The sequence below is a fragment of the Gobio gobio genome (assembly GCF_949357685.1).
Source record: "Gobio gobio genome assembly, chromosome: 7".
NCBI classification, from domain to species: domain Eukaryota; kingdom Metazoa; phylum Chordata; class Actinopteri; order Cypriniformes; family Gobionidae; genus Gobio; species Gobio gobio.
The window spans coordinates 44,989,780-45,007,631 of NC_137103.1; the positions used below are offsets into that span (position 1 = coordinate 44,989,780).

The 17,852-nt window shown below is 36.5% G+C and overlaps 5 protein-coding genes across 8 annotated transcripts in view; 1 reads left to right on the forward strand and 4 right to left on the reverse strand.

Moving 5' to 3' along the window:
• The window catches only part of ankar (ankyrin and armadillo repeat containing), a 22,709-nt gene extending 13,699 nt beyond the window's left edge, over nt 1–9,010 (reverse strand). Inside the window, exons 1-8 of the mRNA XM_079820714.1 lie at nt 8,617–9,010; nt 6,120–6,557; nt 5,857–6,020; nt 4,250–4,362; nt 3,981–4,161; nt 3,657–3,894; nt 960–1,161; nt 205–413 (exon numbers count right to left, since the gene is read on the reverse strand). Coding sequence (XP_079676840.1) covers nt 205–413; nt 960–1,161; nt 3,657–3,894; nt 3,981–4,161; nt 4,250–4,362; nt 5,857–6,020; nt 6,120–6,557; nt 8,617–8,995 — 1,924 coding nt within the window. The 5' untranslated portion in view covers nt 8,996–9,010. The remainder of the gene's footprint in view (nt 1–204; nt 414–959; nt 1,162–3,656; nt 3,895–3,980; nt 4,162–4,249; nt 4,363–5,856; nt 6,021–6,119; nt 6,558–8,616) is intronic.
• tfpia (tissue factor pathway inhibitor a) overlaps nt 1–17,852 on the reverse strand; it is a 1,059,262-nt gene that overhangs the window by 3,821 nt on the left and 1,037,589 nt on the right. The window lies entirely within an intron of this gene.
• Nucleotides 10,486–12,734, forward strand: LOC307129589 (glucose-1-phosphate adenylyltransferase). 4 transcript variants are annotated; one of them, XM_079822140.1, is made up of 8 exons: nt 10,496–11,092; nt 11,208–11,297; nt 11,380–11,459; nt 11,559–11,674; nt 12,016–12,113; nt 12,211–12,279; nt 12,349–12,407; nt 12,494–12,734. In XM_079822140.1, the coding sequence occupies exons 1-8, from the start codon at nt 10,901–10,903 to the stop codon at nt 12,612–12,614; spliced, it is 825 nt and encodes a 274-aa protein (XP_079678266.1). In that variant the 5' UTR covers nt 10,496–10,900; the 3' UTR covers nt 12,615–12,734. The 4 variants fall into 4 exon arrangements, with proteins under 4 accessions (XP_079678265.1, XP_079678266.1, XP_079678268.1 ...); XM_079822142.1 differs by having other exon boundaries at nt 11,230–11,297; XM_079822139.1 differs by having other exon boundaries at nt 10,486–11,092; nt 12,211–12,407.
• asnsd1 (asparagine synthetase domain containing 1) lies at nt 12,588–14,830 on the reverse strand. Its single transcript, XM_079822138.1, has 3 exons — nt 13,371–14,830; nt 13,081–13,262; nt 12,588–12,989 (listed from the first exon to the last, which is right to left on the reverse strand). The coding sequence occupies exons 1-3, from the start codon at nt 14,775–14,777 to the stop codon at nt 12,743–12,745; spliced, it is 1,836 nt and encodes a 611-aa protein (XP_079678264.1). The 5' UTR covers nt 14,778–14,830; the 3' UTR covers nt 12,588–12,742.
• On the reverse strand, nt 13,371–17,175 carry asdurf (ASNSD1 upstream open reading frame). The gene is made up of 4 exons (XM_079822144.1): nt 17,013–17,175; nt 16,847–16,900; nt 14,918–14,993; nt 13,371–14,830 (listed from the first exon to the last, which is right to left on the reverse strand). Exons 1-4 carry the CDS (start codon nt 17,088–17,090, stop codon nt 14,790–14,792), a joined length of 249 nt encoding a protein of 82 aa, XP_079678270.1. The 5' UTR covers nt 17,091–17,175; the 3' UTR covers nt 13,371–14,789.

The following is a 17,852-nucleotide window of genomic DNA, read 5'->3' on the forward strand; positions in this document are numbered from 1 at the left end:
GATTTGTCAATATGTGATAATCTGCTGCCATGGTTTACTTGTATGTTCCTTTATATTTTCCCTGAAGTATTATTTAATGTTCTTATGTGTTTTTGTTTTGTTTTTATGCTATTTTTAATATTTTTGCTGTCATTCTAGCTTTGTAATTTATTATTTTTTCTCAAATAAAAATGATAAATCACAAAAATCTGCTACATATCATACCGACAAGAATCTTCCACACAGGAAGCCCATCCAAGTTCAGCTGAATGAGGTGTCTAAGGACACCTGTGTGAAAGTAAAGTGCTGCCAGGTGGACAGTGTTGTTGCCTTTACTGTCTTCCCCTCGCCAGTTTGCCCCAGTGGACAAAAGGACGTCCAGAGCTTCCACTGAACCAGAGGTCGCTGACAATAAGAGTGGTGAACGACCATACCTGTAAAATACACATTATCATGCATCTCTAAAAAAACTTTGCGTTTCTGATTATTATAATGAAAGAAACCCTATTAATTATATGCATACACTTCTGTTTAATAGTATGTTGTCAGTGAAAGAAAATTGTGTAAAAGATTTCTATTTGAAATAAATGTTCTTTTGAACTTTCTATTCATCAAAGACTTCTGAAAGGAAATGAATCACGGTTTCTACAATACTGATGATAATAAGAAATATTTCTTGAGCATGTGACTGAAGACTGGAGTAATGATGCCAGAAAATCCAGCTGAAAATCCAGTCAAAGGAATAAATTACATTTTAAAACATATTCAAACAGAAAAGTTATTTTTAATTGTAATAATATTTCACAATAGAACTGTTTTTACTGTGTTTTTGATCAAATAAAACAGCCTTGGTGAGCATAAGAGACTTCTTTGAAAAAGCCCGAACCTTTGAAAAGTAGTGCGTATACTGTACATTAAAATCTATCAATAAATATACACATTGATTTACAATCAATCTATTGCTAAAATATATCACATACTCAGCAGGGGTCTTTATCTCCAATAATGTAGGGTCTTTCCTGCATAGTGCTTGAATACATGCCACCTGGCCGTAGAAGGCTCCAAAATGAATAGCCATCCAACCTCTCTTATCCACAAGTTTGTAGTCCGCTCGCAGTGCAAGAAGACAGTTTAAGGATTCAAGGGAGCCACATTGTGCAGCGAGGTGCATTGGTGTGAGCCCTAAAAGGGGGGGGAAATAAAAGTTACCAATGGCATCTTTAGACACACCATGCTAGGTTTTCTCAGTTTAGCTTTTTGAAGTGATTTTGAGCTGTCACTTAATAAAGTGGTTACACTTTATTTTGATGCCCCCCCTTTAAATATTCTGTTGACTATAAGTAACTTTGCATCTACATGTCAACTAACTCTCATTAGAGTATTAGTAGAGTATTAGTAGACTAAGAAGTAGGTTAGTAGAATAAGCTGACATGTACTAGCAAATGTACTTTGTTCTATGTTACTATGTTCAGTAGAATGTCTGTTGGGGAGCATCACAATAAAGAGTTAGCTGATATTAAGCAGTCAGTCTACTAATACTCTAATGACTGCTAGACATGTAAGTGGAACGTCACTTATAGTCAAGAGAATGTCTAAAGGGTACTATAAAGTGTTGTTTTTATTTTTAATATAATACATAATCTGGTGGAAGCTAGATATTTTACATTTTAATGTGTTAAATATGGATATTTTCTTACAAAAATGAAAATCAAAATGAAAAATTATTAAAATCTTTCAAAATGAATCAAAAGTGCCCCTCTCAGACAGATATAATGATAATATCGTGGTCAATAAAACTAAATAAACGTGATTATTATAACATAACATTGATGACAATGTATACAATAGTAACGAACGGCACAAAAGTCGGACAATTTCTGTTGAGGCGTTGCCATAACGCCTTGCTATGGGTTGCGTGCGTTTTGATTGATTGCTGATTTTCCACTGTTCGGAAGCGGCTCTCGAGCCAAATATGGTCCTTTCACAGAGTGTGTGGCCTTACGGGGAAAAAAGTAAACCAATATTTTTTTTCATCCATAATCAGAGCTAATGTGTTGATTTAATTACAAATCTATATATTATATATTTTAAAGTATTACACAATTCACCAATGCGTTTGTCATGTATATACACCAACCAATCGTGATCTGGCAAAGCAAGTTCAAATTCCATTGGGCATGTGAAGTGGAGCGGTAATTTTCTGTTCTCATGACAGATAGAGACGCGTATCAGTTCAACTTCAAACAGCTTGTAAACAAACAATGTCATGGAATCACATTTACCTCAGAAGTCATTCAGTGTCCACAGCTGTGAGTTCACTAGAGAGATTAACTCTTTCACTGAATACATGCACTATATTAGCCTATATATTCGTTATATTAGCCTATATATATATTCATTATATACCACTTAGCCTGTTAGTGATGTCTTGTTTATTTAATGTATGTTTAAATAAACCTGTCATGAAAATTACAGCCACTAAATGATTATATTTCAACAAATAAATCAAAACATAATAATAGATTTAGATATTAATGCAAAAACTGCCTTATGTGAAGCTTATGAGTGTTGATTATTATATCTAAAAATAAATAGCAAATGAATTTAGGCTAATAGTTTGGGCTCTGTTGTTAATCTTTAATAGCAATATGTAAGGGCTCCCTATATAGTTTACAGCATTATCTTTAAGAAACTTTTAGTTATAATTGAATTCATTTAAGGACAGACACAATTTTTTTTTATTAAACCACTGTTGAATAAAAATTAATAAAACGCAATTTTGTAAAACTGCTGTACCGAATCCGTACCGAACCGTGACTTCAAAACCGAGGTACGTACCGAACCGTCAGTTTTGTGTACCGTTACACCCCTAATATATATATATTTACATATTGCCCCTTTTTTACATTTGAGCCCCTGCCTCTGAAGAACTCTCTGCACGGCCCTGTGCTGCACCCATGGTACGGCAGCAAAGTTCCTCGATCATTACGCAGGAATGAGAGTATAACTCCTAGCCACATCTGCCTAGAAATCGCAACTTTTAATTTTCCGTCGGTCTTAGTACACAATGTAACTACAGAAGAGTCAAGTTTTAAATAGGAAAAATATCTAAAGTCTTTGGTCATTTTTGAGCGAGATGCTAACGGTCTAATCAGATTCAATGATCTATGCTAAGCTATGCTAAAAGTGCTACCGCCAGACCCAGAGATCGGTTGAATGGATTCGAAAACGGTAAAACTCAACTGTTTAACTCTAGGGGAGTCGGAAAAATGAGCCTATTTTCAAAAATAGTGGTATGTTCCTTTAAGCTTGGAAGAGCCAGGATATTTATTAATATACTGTAACTCAGATTGTGTTCGTCAGAAAGAAGAAAGTCACATACACCTAGGATGGCTTGAGGATGAGTAAATCATGGGCTAATTTGCATTTTAAAGTGAACTAATCGTTTAATAAATAAAAATGATTATTATAACAAATTAAATAGTGGTAGTATTGTTGTATTGGTTACATCCGTTTTTGTCTCTTTCAGGAGTTTCCAGTATAAGACCCTTACCAGCTCCTTCTATGAATGGACCTCCGACACCTTGTTTTCCTGCCAATAAAAACACTGTAAGAATATGTGCAAATATCTATAAGCTTTTAAAGGCTTTTAACCCCAGCTGCACATTAGTAGAGACTGATCATGTGCTGACCTGTGTTAGTGAATCTCTCACTGCGTGTCTGGTTGAGATTGACTCCTGCTGTAGCGAGCTGAAGGATGATGTGTGATTGGTTGTTGGCCGCAGCGTGGTGAAGCAGAGAGAGACCCTGCTCATCAAGAACATGTAGGTGGGATGCCGGGTTCCTGCGACATAGTGAGTGAAAAGCTGCACACAGTCCTCTCTCTGCTGCTGATTTCAGCCCAAATCCCACGTTCTGAGTTACAAACACATTTTGATGTTTAAATACAGAGTTTGTGCATGGAGGTAGTACTCTGAAACCTATTGATTGTCATTTATCACCTTGCACTTTATAGCTTTTGTGTAACCAAATGTTTTCTTGAACTGCTCGTGTAGCTCAATGTCCGTCAAGGGCAGCCTCTTCCCTTTGAGGGTTTTGATGGAAGCGTTTAAAGCCCCCCACCACTGAACCATGTTTTGTTGGGGATAAAGTGATTCTAACTCAATAGAGATGACATTATAGCTGCAAAACACAAATGTAAGTTAGATGCTGCTGCATTTAGATCCTTTTCTCTTCATTATTGCAACCAATTTGTGACAGAAGTGCTGACCTTTTCCCTTCAATCTCACTGAGTGGAATTGGAAACTGTGTTTTGTAAGAGTCCTGACGAAGCAACTCGTACAGGTAATTGGCTGCTTGCGTTTGCAGAGTTCTGAAAGCCACCTACACAAGAAAAGAAAAAAAAATCTATATATAATATATATTTAATACCCTAAAATACATATCAACGTCTGATACTTTTCAAATTAAATGTTTAGTTCATCTAACAATCCAGTAATTCGTTTATATTACAAGGTAATAATATATTTAACTATATCAATATTTTTAATATATTATAATAATATTTTATTGCATATAGGCAATATTAAATATTATTAACCTGGTTTCATAGACAAGGTCTAAGTCTAGTCCCAGACTAAAATGCATGTCTGAGCATATCTTAAAATATGTCGGTGCTAGGGGTATAACAATATATAGTGTCACAATATATCGCAATACAAAAATGCAACAATATCTATCGTGGATAGTGACAATATTCAAGTTTGCAGAGTTTTAACTTAGTGTCAGTACTACATTAAACTACTATATATAATGTTGAATATAATGTATAATAATGCAATGGGGGAATATTTGTGGGTCCTGATAATGCCACGTCTTGTTATGAGTAAAAAGTGGCCTGAATTATTTTAAATATATCTAGTCAGTGACAGAGTGCAAGCATATTCGGCTAAAACAATTCTGTATTTTCAGCTTCATATTATATATTCATATTTTTATTCTGGTGTCACCATTGTCCAGTGCTTTAGGTTAACAACATTTGGTCCAAGCCTATTCATTTCCACCCCCAATGTAATACCAAATTTAGCATTTCAATCAACAGTAAAAAATTATCGCAATAATATCATATCGTGTGGTCAGTATCGTGATATGTATCGAATCGTGACATGAGGGTATCGTTGCACCCCTAGTCAGTGCCATTGGCTGCAACCGAAACCTGGAAAAAGCTGCCTTCGGAGGACATATGTCAAGGTAGGAAGGCATCAAGGCACATCCGAATCTAAAGTTAGCTTCACTTCCTGTCTCCTGAGACCTTCATCTGATTGATTTTTGAGGGCAGCATAAATGTATCCTTCCGCAATCCTGTGCGTTCTATTCTGTGACAGTTGAGCAAGAAAAAAAGATGTCGTCCGAAAGTTGCGTTTACTGGTCAGTTTGTGTGTAAATGTAAAGTTTTGACCAACATTTTCCACTTCTGATGTCATTCATTTCTAGCAAGAAATTACTTCTGTAGTGATTAAATATTTGTTTAGCTCTCACCAAAGCTCTCTCTATTTAGCTGTAGATCATTAAACTGTTACACTGCCTTAGAAGTCTGTCCGAAAATTTTCGTGAGGTGTCTTCATGCACAAATGCTGCCTTACAAGTCATTGTCTGATAAGGCAGCGAGGCAACAAGTTCCAAGGCATGTTTATAAAAGCTACTTAAATATCCTAATTGAACTAAGGCCTAATCCTGGCTTTATCTAAGCCCTGTTTGTGAAACAGGGCCATAATGTTATATTTATTATTTACTTCACAAACAAACAATTAAATAAATTCTAGGGGATTCCATAAGCTTTGCATTTTTATTCAAACTGAAACTGCCCTCATATCTCACCTTCGTTTCCTCAGTGATGTCATCAAGAGGAGGAGTCCCCACATCAAATTCAATCCCTCCGTGAAGGTGAAAATACTGATCTTGCTTTTGTGGAAAGTGCTTGCAGGCAAATTCTGGTCCTAGAAGATGTGGAGGAACCTCTCGTTCTGTTTTCAGCTTGTCATCTTTAAGCAAAAAGAAAAAATTGTTTTCATTAACCAATGTCAGTGCATCCACATATTTATCAGGCATGGCAGTGATGGCAATCAAAAGAAAAGGCAAACCTGACAAAGGTGGGAGCATTTGAGACAGATTAGGAATCAACATCTTTTTCCTCAAAGATATCAGCAAGGGCACCAGGAACGTGATGAGTTTCAGGTAGGCGAGGTCTCTGGAGACTTCTGCATTCCTCTCGAGGTGCTCTCTCACCAGAATAATGTGGTCAGCCAGTCTTTTCTGTAGCCTCTGGTAGGTGGCCAGATCAATGTTGTCCTCTGTGAGTCGGACCGCATTGGACAGGCTATGAGAGCCCTCGAACACAAAGAGATTTTGGTGCTGGCGGACAGAGGTCAGGTAGGCGCTCAACTTGATCAGGATGCTTTCTGAGTATTGTGAGAAGAGATTCTCCTCGTCTGCGCTGTTGGGTTCATAGGTTGGGTCTACATCAACGTTCTCCTTATAAATGTCCTGATAACATGGATCATCTGAGATGTCTGTTAAACCTAGTGAGGCAAATCAGTGTTATTTTAGTATCACTGCGATGCTATTATAGTTTTTTATTAAAATGTAAGAAATATTTGAAGACTTCAGATGCAAAAAAAAAAGTCTGTCTGGCATTTTTCTTTTGAATAAGCATTGTTATCAGGCTCTATATTTAGGTTCAGTCATTTCAATTTAATGACAATGGAAAGGTTAAAGGTCCTGTTCTTCGTGATCCCATTTTTCAAACTTTAGTTAGTGTGTAATGTTGCTGTTAGAGAATAAATAATACCTGTAAAATTATAAAGCTCAAAGTTCAATGCCAAGCAAGATATTTTATTTAACAGAAGTTCCCTTTCAAAGCCTACAGCGAACGGCCGGTTTGGACTACATCCATGTACATCCTGCTTTAATGACGTCAGTAGAACAGTTTGTCGACTAACCTCCGCCCACAAGAGTACGCGAAAAAGGGGGCGTGGTCTTGTTGCTCTCCCACGTGGAGAAGAGGAAGTGTTGCGTTCGTAGAGTGTGTTTGTCGCCATGTCATTGAGATGCTGTTATTTTCATCCCTGAGTCAAATCACCTTTGTGGCTCAAATTGATACGGTAAAATAGACATGTTTACAATAACATTGAGCGAATGCATCTCCCCGTCATGGTACGAGGCGTGACCTTTTCGGGCAACATGCGCTAAGCTGCTGTCGAATCACAACACGGGAACCGCTGGCACAATCAGAACTCGTTACGTATTTCTAAAGGAGGGACTTCATAGAATAAGGAAGTCATCGAGCCGTTTTAGGACAGTGAAAACAGCGGTATACAGATAAGTAAATTGTGTGAAAAATACTGTTTTTTTACACGCGAAACATGTACACTGTAGACACAATCAAAGCTTCAAAAAGGAAAAATGGGACATTAAATTAAAATTAAAAACATAAAAATGCTAATTTAAAAGAAAAATGTCAGACGGACTTAGTTGTTTTTGCATCTGAAGTCTTCATTTATAATATTTAATAATTATTCATCAACAAATTAAATATAATTATTAAAGGAACACTCCACTTTTGTTGAAAATAGGCTCATTTTCCGACTTAAAATGTTCAGAGTTAAACAGTTGAGTTTTACCGTTTTCGAATCCATTCAGCCGATCTCCGGGTCTGGCGGTAGCACTTTTAGCATAGATCATTGAATCTGATTAGACCGTTAGAATCTCGCTCAAAAATGACCAAGGACTTTAGATAATTTTCCTATTTAAAACTTGACTCTTCTGTTGTTACATCGTGTACTGAGACTGACAGAAAATGAAAAGTTGTGATTCTCTAGACCGATATGGCTAGGAACTATACTCTCACTCCTGCGTAATAATCAAGGAACTTTGAGCCATCACATGAGTGCAGCGGCGCAATGATATTACACCGCGCCTGAAAATAGTCCCCACACATGCTCCCTGTGCAAGCAGGTTGTCACGTTGGTTATTTATATTTTCATAAAAAGTGGAGTGTTCCTTTAAATATTTTATCATATATATTTATTAATATTTTATGTACATATTATATTTTATGTTCATTTTAGTTAACTTTTAGTATTTTTTTGTTGCTTTTTTAAATAAATCTATAGTTTTTATTGATTGTATTCATTCGGATTTAGTTACAGTTATTTTACATCAAGTAAAACTTTGTCTAAACTAACGTTTTATACTTTAATTTCCGTTAAAGTTTATTTATTATTTCATGTAATTTTAGTGGTAACACTTTACAATAAGGTCTCAGTGATTCACATTTGTTGATGCATTAACTAATATTTCTTAAAACATTTATTAACTTTTTTTGATAATGTTAGTTAATACAAATGTTCATGCACATAGAGCATAAACTAACAGATACAACTTTTGACCTTAAAATGGTTTACTAAATGTTTAAAATTAACTAACAAATTAACATTAACTAATATGAATAAATGCTGAAGAAGTATTGTTCTTACCATTTTATTTCTAGGTTTATTTAGCTTATGATAGCCTACAAATGACATTATTACTTTCACACCTTACTTTAGCTGTTCTGGATCGAAATAATTGATATCTCACCTGCATTTAGGAATTCTTCAAGCACATCTTTCTTAGTTTGAGGCACACCATCTGAATCCACGGCCATGATGGATCTCCATAACTCAGAGAAGCGCATGCGTTTTTCTCTAGAAATGTAACTCCCGTGCCAGAGAGCCTTTATGGTATAATCTATGTTTATTAGTATCTGACCGACTTTTGTATCGTGATATGCTGGTGGTAACTGGCACGTGGAGCTCTGGTCATAGTTGGGTACCAGACTGATGACGGGAACTTGATTAAAACCATATATCCCCACAGTCAGCTCCCTCACAATCTGGTGAACCACTTTGTAATCCAGAGGCAAACATGAGTCAAAGGGAGCCAGAATGATAATGTTGTGAGCTAAGATGTTCCTCATTTGTCTGATGATGCCGGGAGGTGCATCCACAGGCTGGTTGTGTTCTTCACCACTGAGCAGCCAGTTACAGGAGGTCAGGCTGAGCAGTTCTTGCAGTTCCCTGCGGTCATATTTCTGCAGTAAAGACTGAGCGTTCAACGCGGCACGAACAGCACTCTCGCTGCTCTGGTCGGATGGGTTCTCCATCAAAACTTCATGGGTTTTGTTTTTCAGATAGAGACCATTAATGTTCACCTCAAAAGACTGAACTGTCCGCTGAAATGTGTGATTTTGAACAGCGTTGCTCTTAGCAACCAGTGACGCATAGTGACGGTTCTGCAACTTTTCAAATCAACCAATAGATGGTGGTGTTGCACTCTTTCGCGGCAGGCTCATAAATATGGTTGGTTACTTAGTTTTTGTTTTTTAATTGTTATTAGTTTATCTAACAGGGACAGTGCACACTAATAAACACTAATATAAATGCGCCAATAGGCTATTTTTTTATCTGTTGTTCATGACAGAGTGCTACTAAAACAAATACAAATTTAATCAAAAATATAGAAGGAAATATTAAAATTATTATATAGGCTATGCCCAAAAGCACAATGATAAAAACAAAGTATGCACGATATATTAGTTTGCCTTTATAAACCCATCTAGCACAATAACAAAGTAAGACATCCCTTTGGTTTGATAATGGAGGGATGAAATTAATCTTGTTATAAATAATTCCTTTTTTAAATAGTTTCATTTATGAAATTGTTTTAATTTAAACGTCACCCCTTAAAACGTCTGTAGCAACTCATAATGTAATTACTGCACGTAATGTAAAAAGTATTAGGCCTACATTATAATTGTAATAAAATGTTCATAATGTAATAATTTTCTCAAAATATAATAAAATGTAATAGTAATCTGGGGGATTTTGTAGGCAGGTTAAAACTGGATTTAGATTTTTTTTAAATGTACTGTAAAGGAATATCAATGCTTTATGTTTAATAAATAATAATAATAATCTGTTGCATTTCACAGGTAGTTTAAGACTTGATTTAGGTTTTTTCTTTTTTAAATCTACTGTAAAGGAATACTAATATTTTTCTTTTAAAAAGTTATTACAATTATGACAATATGATTGGTGAGTTTATAATGTCATAATTTTCTCATAATGTAGAAATTGTTATTACATTATGAGCTCAAGATTTTATTACATTTTGAGAAAATTATTACATGAACATTTTATTACAATAATAATTTAATACTTATTATATTATGTGCCGTTTTTACATTATGTGCAGTTATTACATTGAGTTGCTACGTCCTTTAAATGCCTTAAAAATAATGAAACATTCACAAGCAATAACTTTACATTACATTCAACATTAGATTAATATGATTTTTATATAATTTATGTAAAATAGTAATATCGTAATGTTACATCATTTAATGTTTATGAATATGCACATATCTACGTCTATTGCGTAAGTACGTCATGACGTAAATGAATCACTGAACCGGTTCACTGAAACGAACTGTTCAAAATATCCAATTCGCGATTTTTTTCTTTTAACGAAACGTACATAAATAAAGTGTAAAGACTTAATATAGTAGTACACATAACTGGGAATAAAAATCACCAATACAGAACTAGAAAGTCCTTAGAGTGAACTACCCCAACCATACTAAGATAACCCCTTTAGCGTGTCGTTACGAGCTAAGTAGGTTTCGCGGATATGTGGACCGCTTTGATAACGTTGTGAGGACCAGTACTGCGCATGTCTGACCGAATGAAGGAACTACAGCAACCTTTACTCAGGGAACGTTCCTGGCGAAAGCCCCAGAAAGTGTACAACTTTGCGATTTCAGCAAAGTTATTAAAAATCACATGCTAATAGGAGCTGTTGTCACTTTCATCTTCAGCGGACAATGAAAGCTGTTATTTTAGCTGCAGGTTATGGAACTAGACTGCAAAGGGATATCGAGAATGACACGACTGGGAATTTTAAGCATCTGGGCGGCATTGCCAAGCCACTGCTTCCCGTCGGTCCATGTGCCCTTATCTCACACTGGGTTCAGGCACTGACCAAAACAGGATGTGTGGACACAGTTTATGTGGTTGTGAGTGTTTGATTGTTTAGTTTTTTTAATATGACCATATTGAGCTTTGACCGAAAGTGTTTGACTTGCATGATTATAATGCACAAAATAATTAATTGTATCATCTATTGAACAGACAAATGATCTTTACTTTGAAGCATTCCAGCAGTGGGCTCAAGAATTCCCCAATGTTAAAATCATAAACGATGGTACAAGAAGAAATGAGGTGAGCATACTGGAATGGAGCAATTTATGAATGTTGAATATGAATTTTTTTTTTTTTAACTCCCTTTCAATTGTCTCTGCAGGACAGACATGGTGCTGTTGCCTGTCTTCAGTTGACAGTCAAGTTGTGTGCTATGGATGACCACTTACTAGTTATCGGAGGGTATGACAAGCATCAGACTGAATAAGACACTGTCTCTATGGCAGTGTTTGAGATGTCTTTAAGAGAGGGAAAAATATTATAGTATTTTTCATTTTGCAGCGATACTTTATTCAAAGAGGATTTCAGCCTGAGGACATTTACCGAGAGGTTCTCTGAAGTGCAAAATAAAGAAAAAGAGAGCAATTTAGTGCTGTCGTACCAATGCAAAGATGAGGGTGAGCATGAAAGCAGAACAATGACCTGATTTCACAGACAGGGCTTAGATAAAGCCAGGATTAGGCCTTAGTTCAATTAGGACATTTAAGTAGCTTTAATAAACATGCCTTCGAAAGAAAAAAAAAACATTATTGGTGTGCATTGAGACAAAACAATGGCACCGACTTATTTAAGATATATCAGTGCAATTTGCTTTCAGTTAAAACAGCTCAAACGTGCATTTTAGTCTTGGATTGGCTTAAGAAGCCTTGTGTGTGAAACCGGGAGATAATGTTTTTTACTTTGCTAAATATATGGTCACTAGTTTTTAAATCCATTATTATATAATTTTCACCTTCAGAAACATCCAAATATGGGATTCTGGAGTTGGATGAGAACCTTAAAGTACAGCGCATGAAGGAAAAACCTCTCTTACATGAAACAAGTTCACGTAACGCAGTATGTTTTCATTTGTATTTGAAGATAAAGACATTTCAGTACTGTTTATCTTTATTATTACAAGCAACGTATTGAATGTGTTTTCCTCATTTTGCAGTGTCCTTGCTTTTACCTGTTTTCAAAAACCTCCATTCCTCTTTTGGACACTTTTCTAAGTGAGAAGAAGGTACAGTTGATCTATATTTATGAAATTATGCTAGTGTTATTTTTTTTAATGCAACTCTTCTCCATACAGAATGCACCCATTGAAGAGCGGGACGCACCAGGGACCTTTCTGTCATGGCTCATATTAAGGTCACTTAAAGGCAAACTGTAGACAATAATTAGGCATTGTGTTTGCTTGCATTCAGTGACATTAATCATGAATGGTTTTATTTTAGGAGGCCTGTGTACGTGCACAGGATATCTGGTCGATTTGATGTGGGGAATCTCGGATCATACGTAGAATGTGACAAATACTTCAAGGACCAACTTCTCAATCCAACTGTTTATTTAATGTAGTTCAAACATGAAAACAATAAAACTGTATCAGTACCCTTTTTGAGTGAATTATTGTCAATCTTGTTAACCCCCCACAACAAATTATTTTAGCAGTATATTCAGAATAAAAAAGAACTAGAGGTATTAAATCAGGTGGTGACCAGCCTTTTGCACTTATCAGAGGCCTTTTCATGGTTGTTCTCTAACTTGGCTATTCTGGAGCCAAACTGCATGGCTCTCTTAGGTAAAAGAGCAGAGAGTCCCAATCCTAACTCGACAGCTGCTAACCTCAATAACAGCTTCTCTCCAACTCCTCTGGGTAGAGACAAGTCAGCCTTCTCCGACACAGGCAATCCATTAAGGAAGCTGACTACATCTTCGTCCAAGTATGGGAATCTGAGTTAAAAGAAATATATGTATTATGCGCAATACTATAGAATTTTTCTTAATCTTACATATCCCTTGAGCTGCAAAGTGTAACTCTTGCCTGGCCTCTTTTCCATGGTCCCCAATGATTCGGTCATCCCTTCCCAGATTTCTGGAGGATATTCGTCCCAACTCCATAGCCAGCTCTTTGACGAGTCCTTCCATTCCAAGACTCTTATACCGCACTCTGTGTCTGGAGTATCCCGCCAGCTGTTCGTCTGCCCCGATGCCAGTCAAAATCACCTTTGAGAAGAGGAAAATAAAACTTTATGCTGTGTGACTTGAAGTCTTTACCTTAACATCAATTTTCATACAGACATAATTCAAATACAAACAAAAAAACGAAGTAACCTTTGCTTCTGAAATACAAAGCTCTTCTTCAACACCCTCATGTATGATGCCAGTTCCTCTGGCAGCAAACCAGACGGCACATCCAAGGCTATCATCCAGAACAGTGTCCAAAGGGTGCACCAAATGACAAATGCGTTTCTGACGCATTTCTTGAAGCTCCTCTTGAGTTACGTTGATTTGTATAAAGTTCCACTGGCGGTTTGGACTGAGATTTTTTAGTTCTTGCAGACCGGCTCTTCCAGTTATTCTGTCAGGCACATCGAAGCAGTTAAAGCTCTGCTGAACCGATTGTGTTTTATCAGCATCATCGCTGTCTTTCTTCTTATTTTTCCCTTTCTTCGAAGACTTAGGGGGCACTTTTGCCTCTTGGATTTTGAAAGCAACATTGAGTAGATCAATGGGGTTGTCTGCAGGAATGTGTCTATCAGCAAGGGCGGCTAATATCATTGAATCAATCCCCCCAGAGAAAAGGATGGCAATATCAGCTTTTGTATCATTTAAGGGGGCCGCCAATTCATCTTGAGCAGGTAGGTAACAAACTCTCTTACGGACAGCCACGCTTAGAACGTCAATGAGCGTGCTAACCATCGCTTTCTTTTTAGTGTTTGTTAGCAATTCTTTCAGACTTGCAACAGAGGTTTGCGAGGCATTCTGAACTTGTTCAGTCGCAAGTGATGAAATGGATGTGTTCATTGGACAAACAGGGCAGGTCAGGTAAAGTCCAGAACTATTTTTGTTTACAGAGACAGATCTGTGTACGCTTTCGCATTTCAATTCTGAGCTTTCATTTGGCTCACTGCCATTGTGGAAAACCCATGGATAAAGATCAAAAGTAAATGTCCCTAGTGGTAAAGAGTCCGTTAGGTCAAACCTGTAAACTCCACTAGGTGGTACTTCCTGCCACTGAGATTGAATACTATCTGCTGGCTGGGAAGCAACAGATGCTAGTGTGAAAGACGCTCTTTCAGGATCAAACTTCCAAAGCAGACTTCTTCTTCCAAAAAAGTCCCTCCCAAACCAGATACAGTGCTCTACTTTTTGGTAGTAGATAAAGGCCCAGGGTCCTTTGAGTTGTGACAGTAAAAATACCACATCTGAGGCGCTCTGTGCCATTGACAGGTGATGGAGAACAACTTTGGTGTCATTTTCTTCCTGCTCTACTCTCAGACCACCAAATACCTCTCCATTCCAGAGAAGCATGTTCCCGTTGTCATCTTGAAGAGGCTGAGGTGTCAGGCAACCCCTCATATGAAGCACATGTGCAGAGAAAAGGAGACTGCAGTTTGAGATTGTTACTGTAATGTCCCGGCTACAGTTGGGTCCTCTGTTTTTGAGATTTTCACACACACGCTCCTCTAGTTGGGCATGCGGTGTGGTCAAACTGACCACACAGCAGATCCCACACATGATCTCACGGCACTAAATATCTTGATATTCTTTCCTCATGTTATCAAGATCCTCTGTAAGAGACAAGATGATGACAGTATTAGAAAGATCTCAAGCGGTTGATTTCATTTATGATTTTATAAATTATTAATGAAGCTTACTTTTACAAGAGCTTAGTGTCTCTCCTTTGTCTGTCAGGAAGAATATATTGCTGTTTGGTTGCTGTGTGTACACTCTCTATAAGAAAAAACGTTAGGATTACAAGAATATAATGATATTCTAGCAAATCTGCATATAATCCTAAGAAAATGGGTAATTCTAATTCTTCAAAAATGAAATTCAGTCATATCCTCTTCATTTAAATGTAAGCCATGGAAAGACCACTGACTTTGAGGTAAATGTTGATATTGTTTGTATTCATGCAAGATAAAAGCAGTCTTTTGAAGGAGGACATGGAATTGTATTATTTGAGTCCAAATTTCGTTCCTTTTTTAATTGGAAAAATATAGCTAAGCATTAGTGACAAAAAGCGAAAGTAATTGAAAATATGAATCATATAAGATTCCAGCTTACAGTTAAAATTGTTTTAACTTCTTAACCCGCACCGGTTCGTGGACGGGGGGGTTGACGGAAGTGGGGGGGTGTGTACTTTTATTTACTTTTGTTTTATACAAAATATTCAATCAACTATCACAAACTATGCATCATTTGAAAGCTAAAACACTCAAGATTCATGTTCTGAACTTGTTTTTGCAATAAATACACCAGAGAGGAAAGGGTTAAATGAAACCCTAAAGGACCAGCCATGTAAACATTAGAAAAATATCAGCGTTACTCATCTTTCATCTCCTGTCGTTCAGATCAGATCGGACGAATCCAATAAACACCCGCATACATCTCTGTGTAAGAGTCCACTCTTCAAAATGCATCCCACTTTTTAATCCAAAACAACGAAAAAATAGGGAAAAAACTAAAAATCCTCCGTTGTTTGCAAGAGAGTTTTGAGTTAGCGTGATCAATCATGTCCATTTTCAATGAAATATCGATTCTATTCCGTGTCTGGCAAACTCCCCCTGCTAGAATGGCTTCTCCCACGTATTTTAAACCCTCCCCCGTCTCTCTCCTTCAATCAGAGACTCTTCTGGGATGCATCATATAGAGGAAGTGCCTTACAGGCTTGGTGAGCTGTCAATCATTGCGCCCATGGTTTTCGTTGGATAAAGGCACTCGGTGCCCAGCCAATGCCTTTCCAACAAAGGTTTGATTGATGGACTTAGTAACCAATCAAAAGGCATTATCTTGCGCAGTTTGCGTAAGTAGGCTTTGGTGAATACAGTTTGCGCGCTGGCTGCACGTTCTCCATGGCGCAACTCCAGTGGAGCGCGCTGTCTCTCACTGACGCTTCCCATCAGCTAAATGAGTTTTTTACACTTTGTAATCTCTGTAAATAGTTGCTTTAGTTTTTCAGTAACTGTTTATCCATTATAATTAGTAGTATATTGCAGTTTATTGCAGATTTATTTGAATGAAAAACTACTCTTTACAATAGCAAATGTTCTGAAATAAATGGCCTTTTTGAAATGACGCCTAGACTTTTCTTGACATAAAAGCTCACAGAAGCTACATTACTGAGAGAATCATCCTCATATTTGAATCATGACATGATTAGACATTCAGTTTTATATTTAAGTTATTTTCAGGCTCTTAACATTAAATTATAATATTTTTTTCCCTAAGTGAATACAAAAAACAAAAAACGTGAGTCACTTACATGTATATTTACATGTATATTACTCTGTTCCCATATTACTTTGAGTTATTATGACTCTTGGGTAGCAATATTTCAAGTGTCTAGTTTAAAATAAGACCAGGTTTATGAATATAGACCATAGGGTTTAAGAGCTGCAGACATTTTCATTTGGGTATATCGTTTTCAAAAAATTCCACAAAAATGGGGCGCTTGTTAAGAGGTTAAACATATATGAACTTCTGTATAGGATTTGGAGATGTAATCTGCAGTTCGACTTGTCATCTATAATTGAGTGACAGCATCTGTTACTCTAAATGTAGTTATGGGTCAACATACATACCCTGTTTTTCTTCAAATTGCTCAACTCGTCGACTAAAATCTTTTGCTCTTTTATCTGTGAATGAATCGTAAAGGTTTGTAAACAGTGAAATGCTTTAAATGACCATTAACGTAAAGTTATGATTATGTAACTATATAGGCTATACAAAATATTTTTGATAGGAAACCTTGTTGTTCAGCTCCTCTTTTTGTTCGAGCTCTTCTTCTGTCACAGGTTCCGTTCGCTGGCTGTTATTAGAAGACATTTTTTATCAAAAGTCAAAACGCTTCGTCTGAATTAAGGAAACATTTCCACATGCAAGTGGCTCGTTCGTCGACCACGAATGACGTATGCGGGAGTACAGACAACGACGCTTTAAAAGTACGTCACGTAAGTGTTTACGAAATCATAGCCCCCACAACAATACCATTATGTTACATTAAAATGTTTAAAGAGAATGAAAATAATGTTTTTTTTTTTTTTTTTTTTTTTACGGTAGCTACAAGAGTATTTGAGCAAAGAAATGCGGATGAATGAGGATGAGAGACTTGATAAGGTAGTTTATAATGTACCTTTACGAAAATTAACCATGGTTTTATAATAGTAAAAGTAACCATTTGGCGAATTGATTATCATTTGTATAACCACAGCTTTACTACAAATACCATGGTTAAACTATGGTTAGTGTAGCAATACCATGGTTAATTCGTGGTTACAATAACCATATTTTCTTCTTCTTTTTTTTTTTTTTTTTTAGTAAAACCATGGTTAATTTTCATAAGGGTAGGTTTTCAAGAATAGCCTAATAGCTCAGATTGGTCAAATACTTCCAAACACTTCACCTTTGGCAGTGACCCACTATCAAAGCAACCAAAGCAGCTGATACCTGTGTGAAACTGATATGATCTGATACTGAAACTATCCTAACTGATATCCTATACTTGAAGGAGAACAAAAATGAACATGATACCATAACTCTTGGTGTATAAAACATCATGTTATTAAAATATTTTTGTTGCTCTGTAAC

Bases quoted from the DNA above. Each gene is read 5' to 3' on its own strand.
- asdurf (XM_079822144.1), bottom strand. From the start codon at position 17,090: ATGTCTTCTAATAACAGCCAGCGAACGGAACCTGTGACAGAAGAAGAG. The intron at 16,901-17,012 runs GTTTCCTATCAA...ATTCATTCACAG, and splicing joins AAGAGGAGCTGAACAACAAG to ATAAAAGAGCAAAAGATTTT. The intron at 14,994-16,846 runs GTATGTATGTTG...TTTTTCTTATAG, and splicing joins GCAATTTGAAGAAAAACAGG to AGAGTGTACACACAGCAACC.
- asnsd1 (XM_079822138.1), bottom strand. From the start codon at position 14,777: ATGTGTGGGATCTGCTGTGTGGTCAGTTTGACCACACCGCATGCCCAA. The intron at 13,263-13,370 runs GTTACTTCGTTT...CTCTTCTCAAAG, and splicing joins TTTGTATTTCAGAAGCAAAG to GTGATTTTGACTGGCATCGG. The intron at 12,990-13,080 runs GCAAGAGTTACA...CTTTTAACTCAG, and splicing joins GACCATGGAAAAGAGGCCAG to ATTCCCATACTTGGACGAAG.
- LOC307129589 (XM_079822139.1), top strand. From the start codon at position 10,901: ATGAAAGCTGTTATTTTAGCTGCAGGTTATGGAACTAGACTGCAAAGG. The intron at 11,093-11,207 runs GTGAGTGTTTGA...TCTATTGAACAG, and splicing joins TGGACACAGTTTATGTGGTT to ACAAATGATCTTTACTTTGA. The intron at 11,460-11,558 runs GTATGACAAGCA...TTCATTTTGCAG, and splicing joins CACTTACTAGTTATCGGAGG to CGATACTTTATTCAAAGAGG.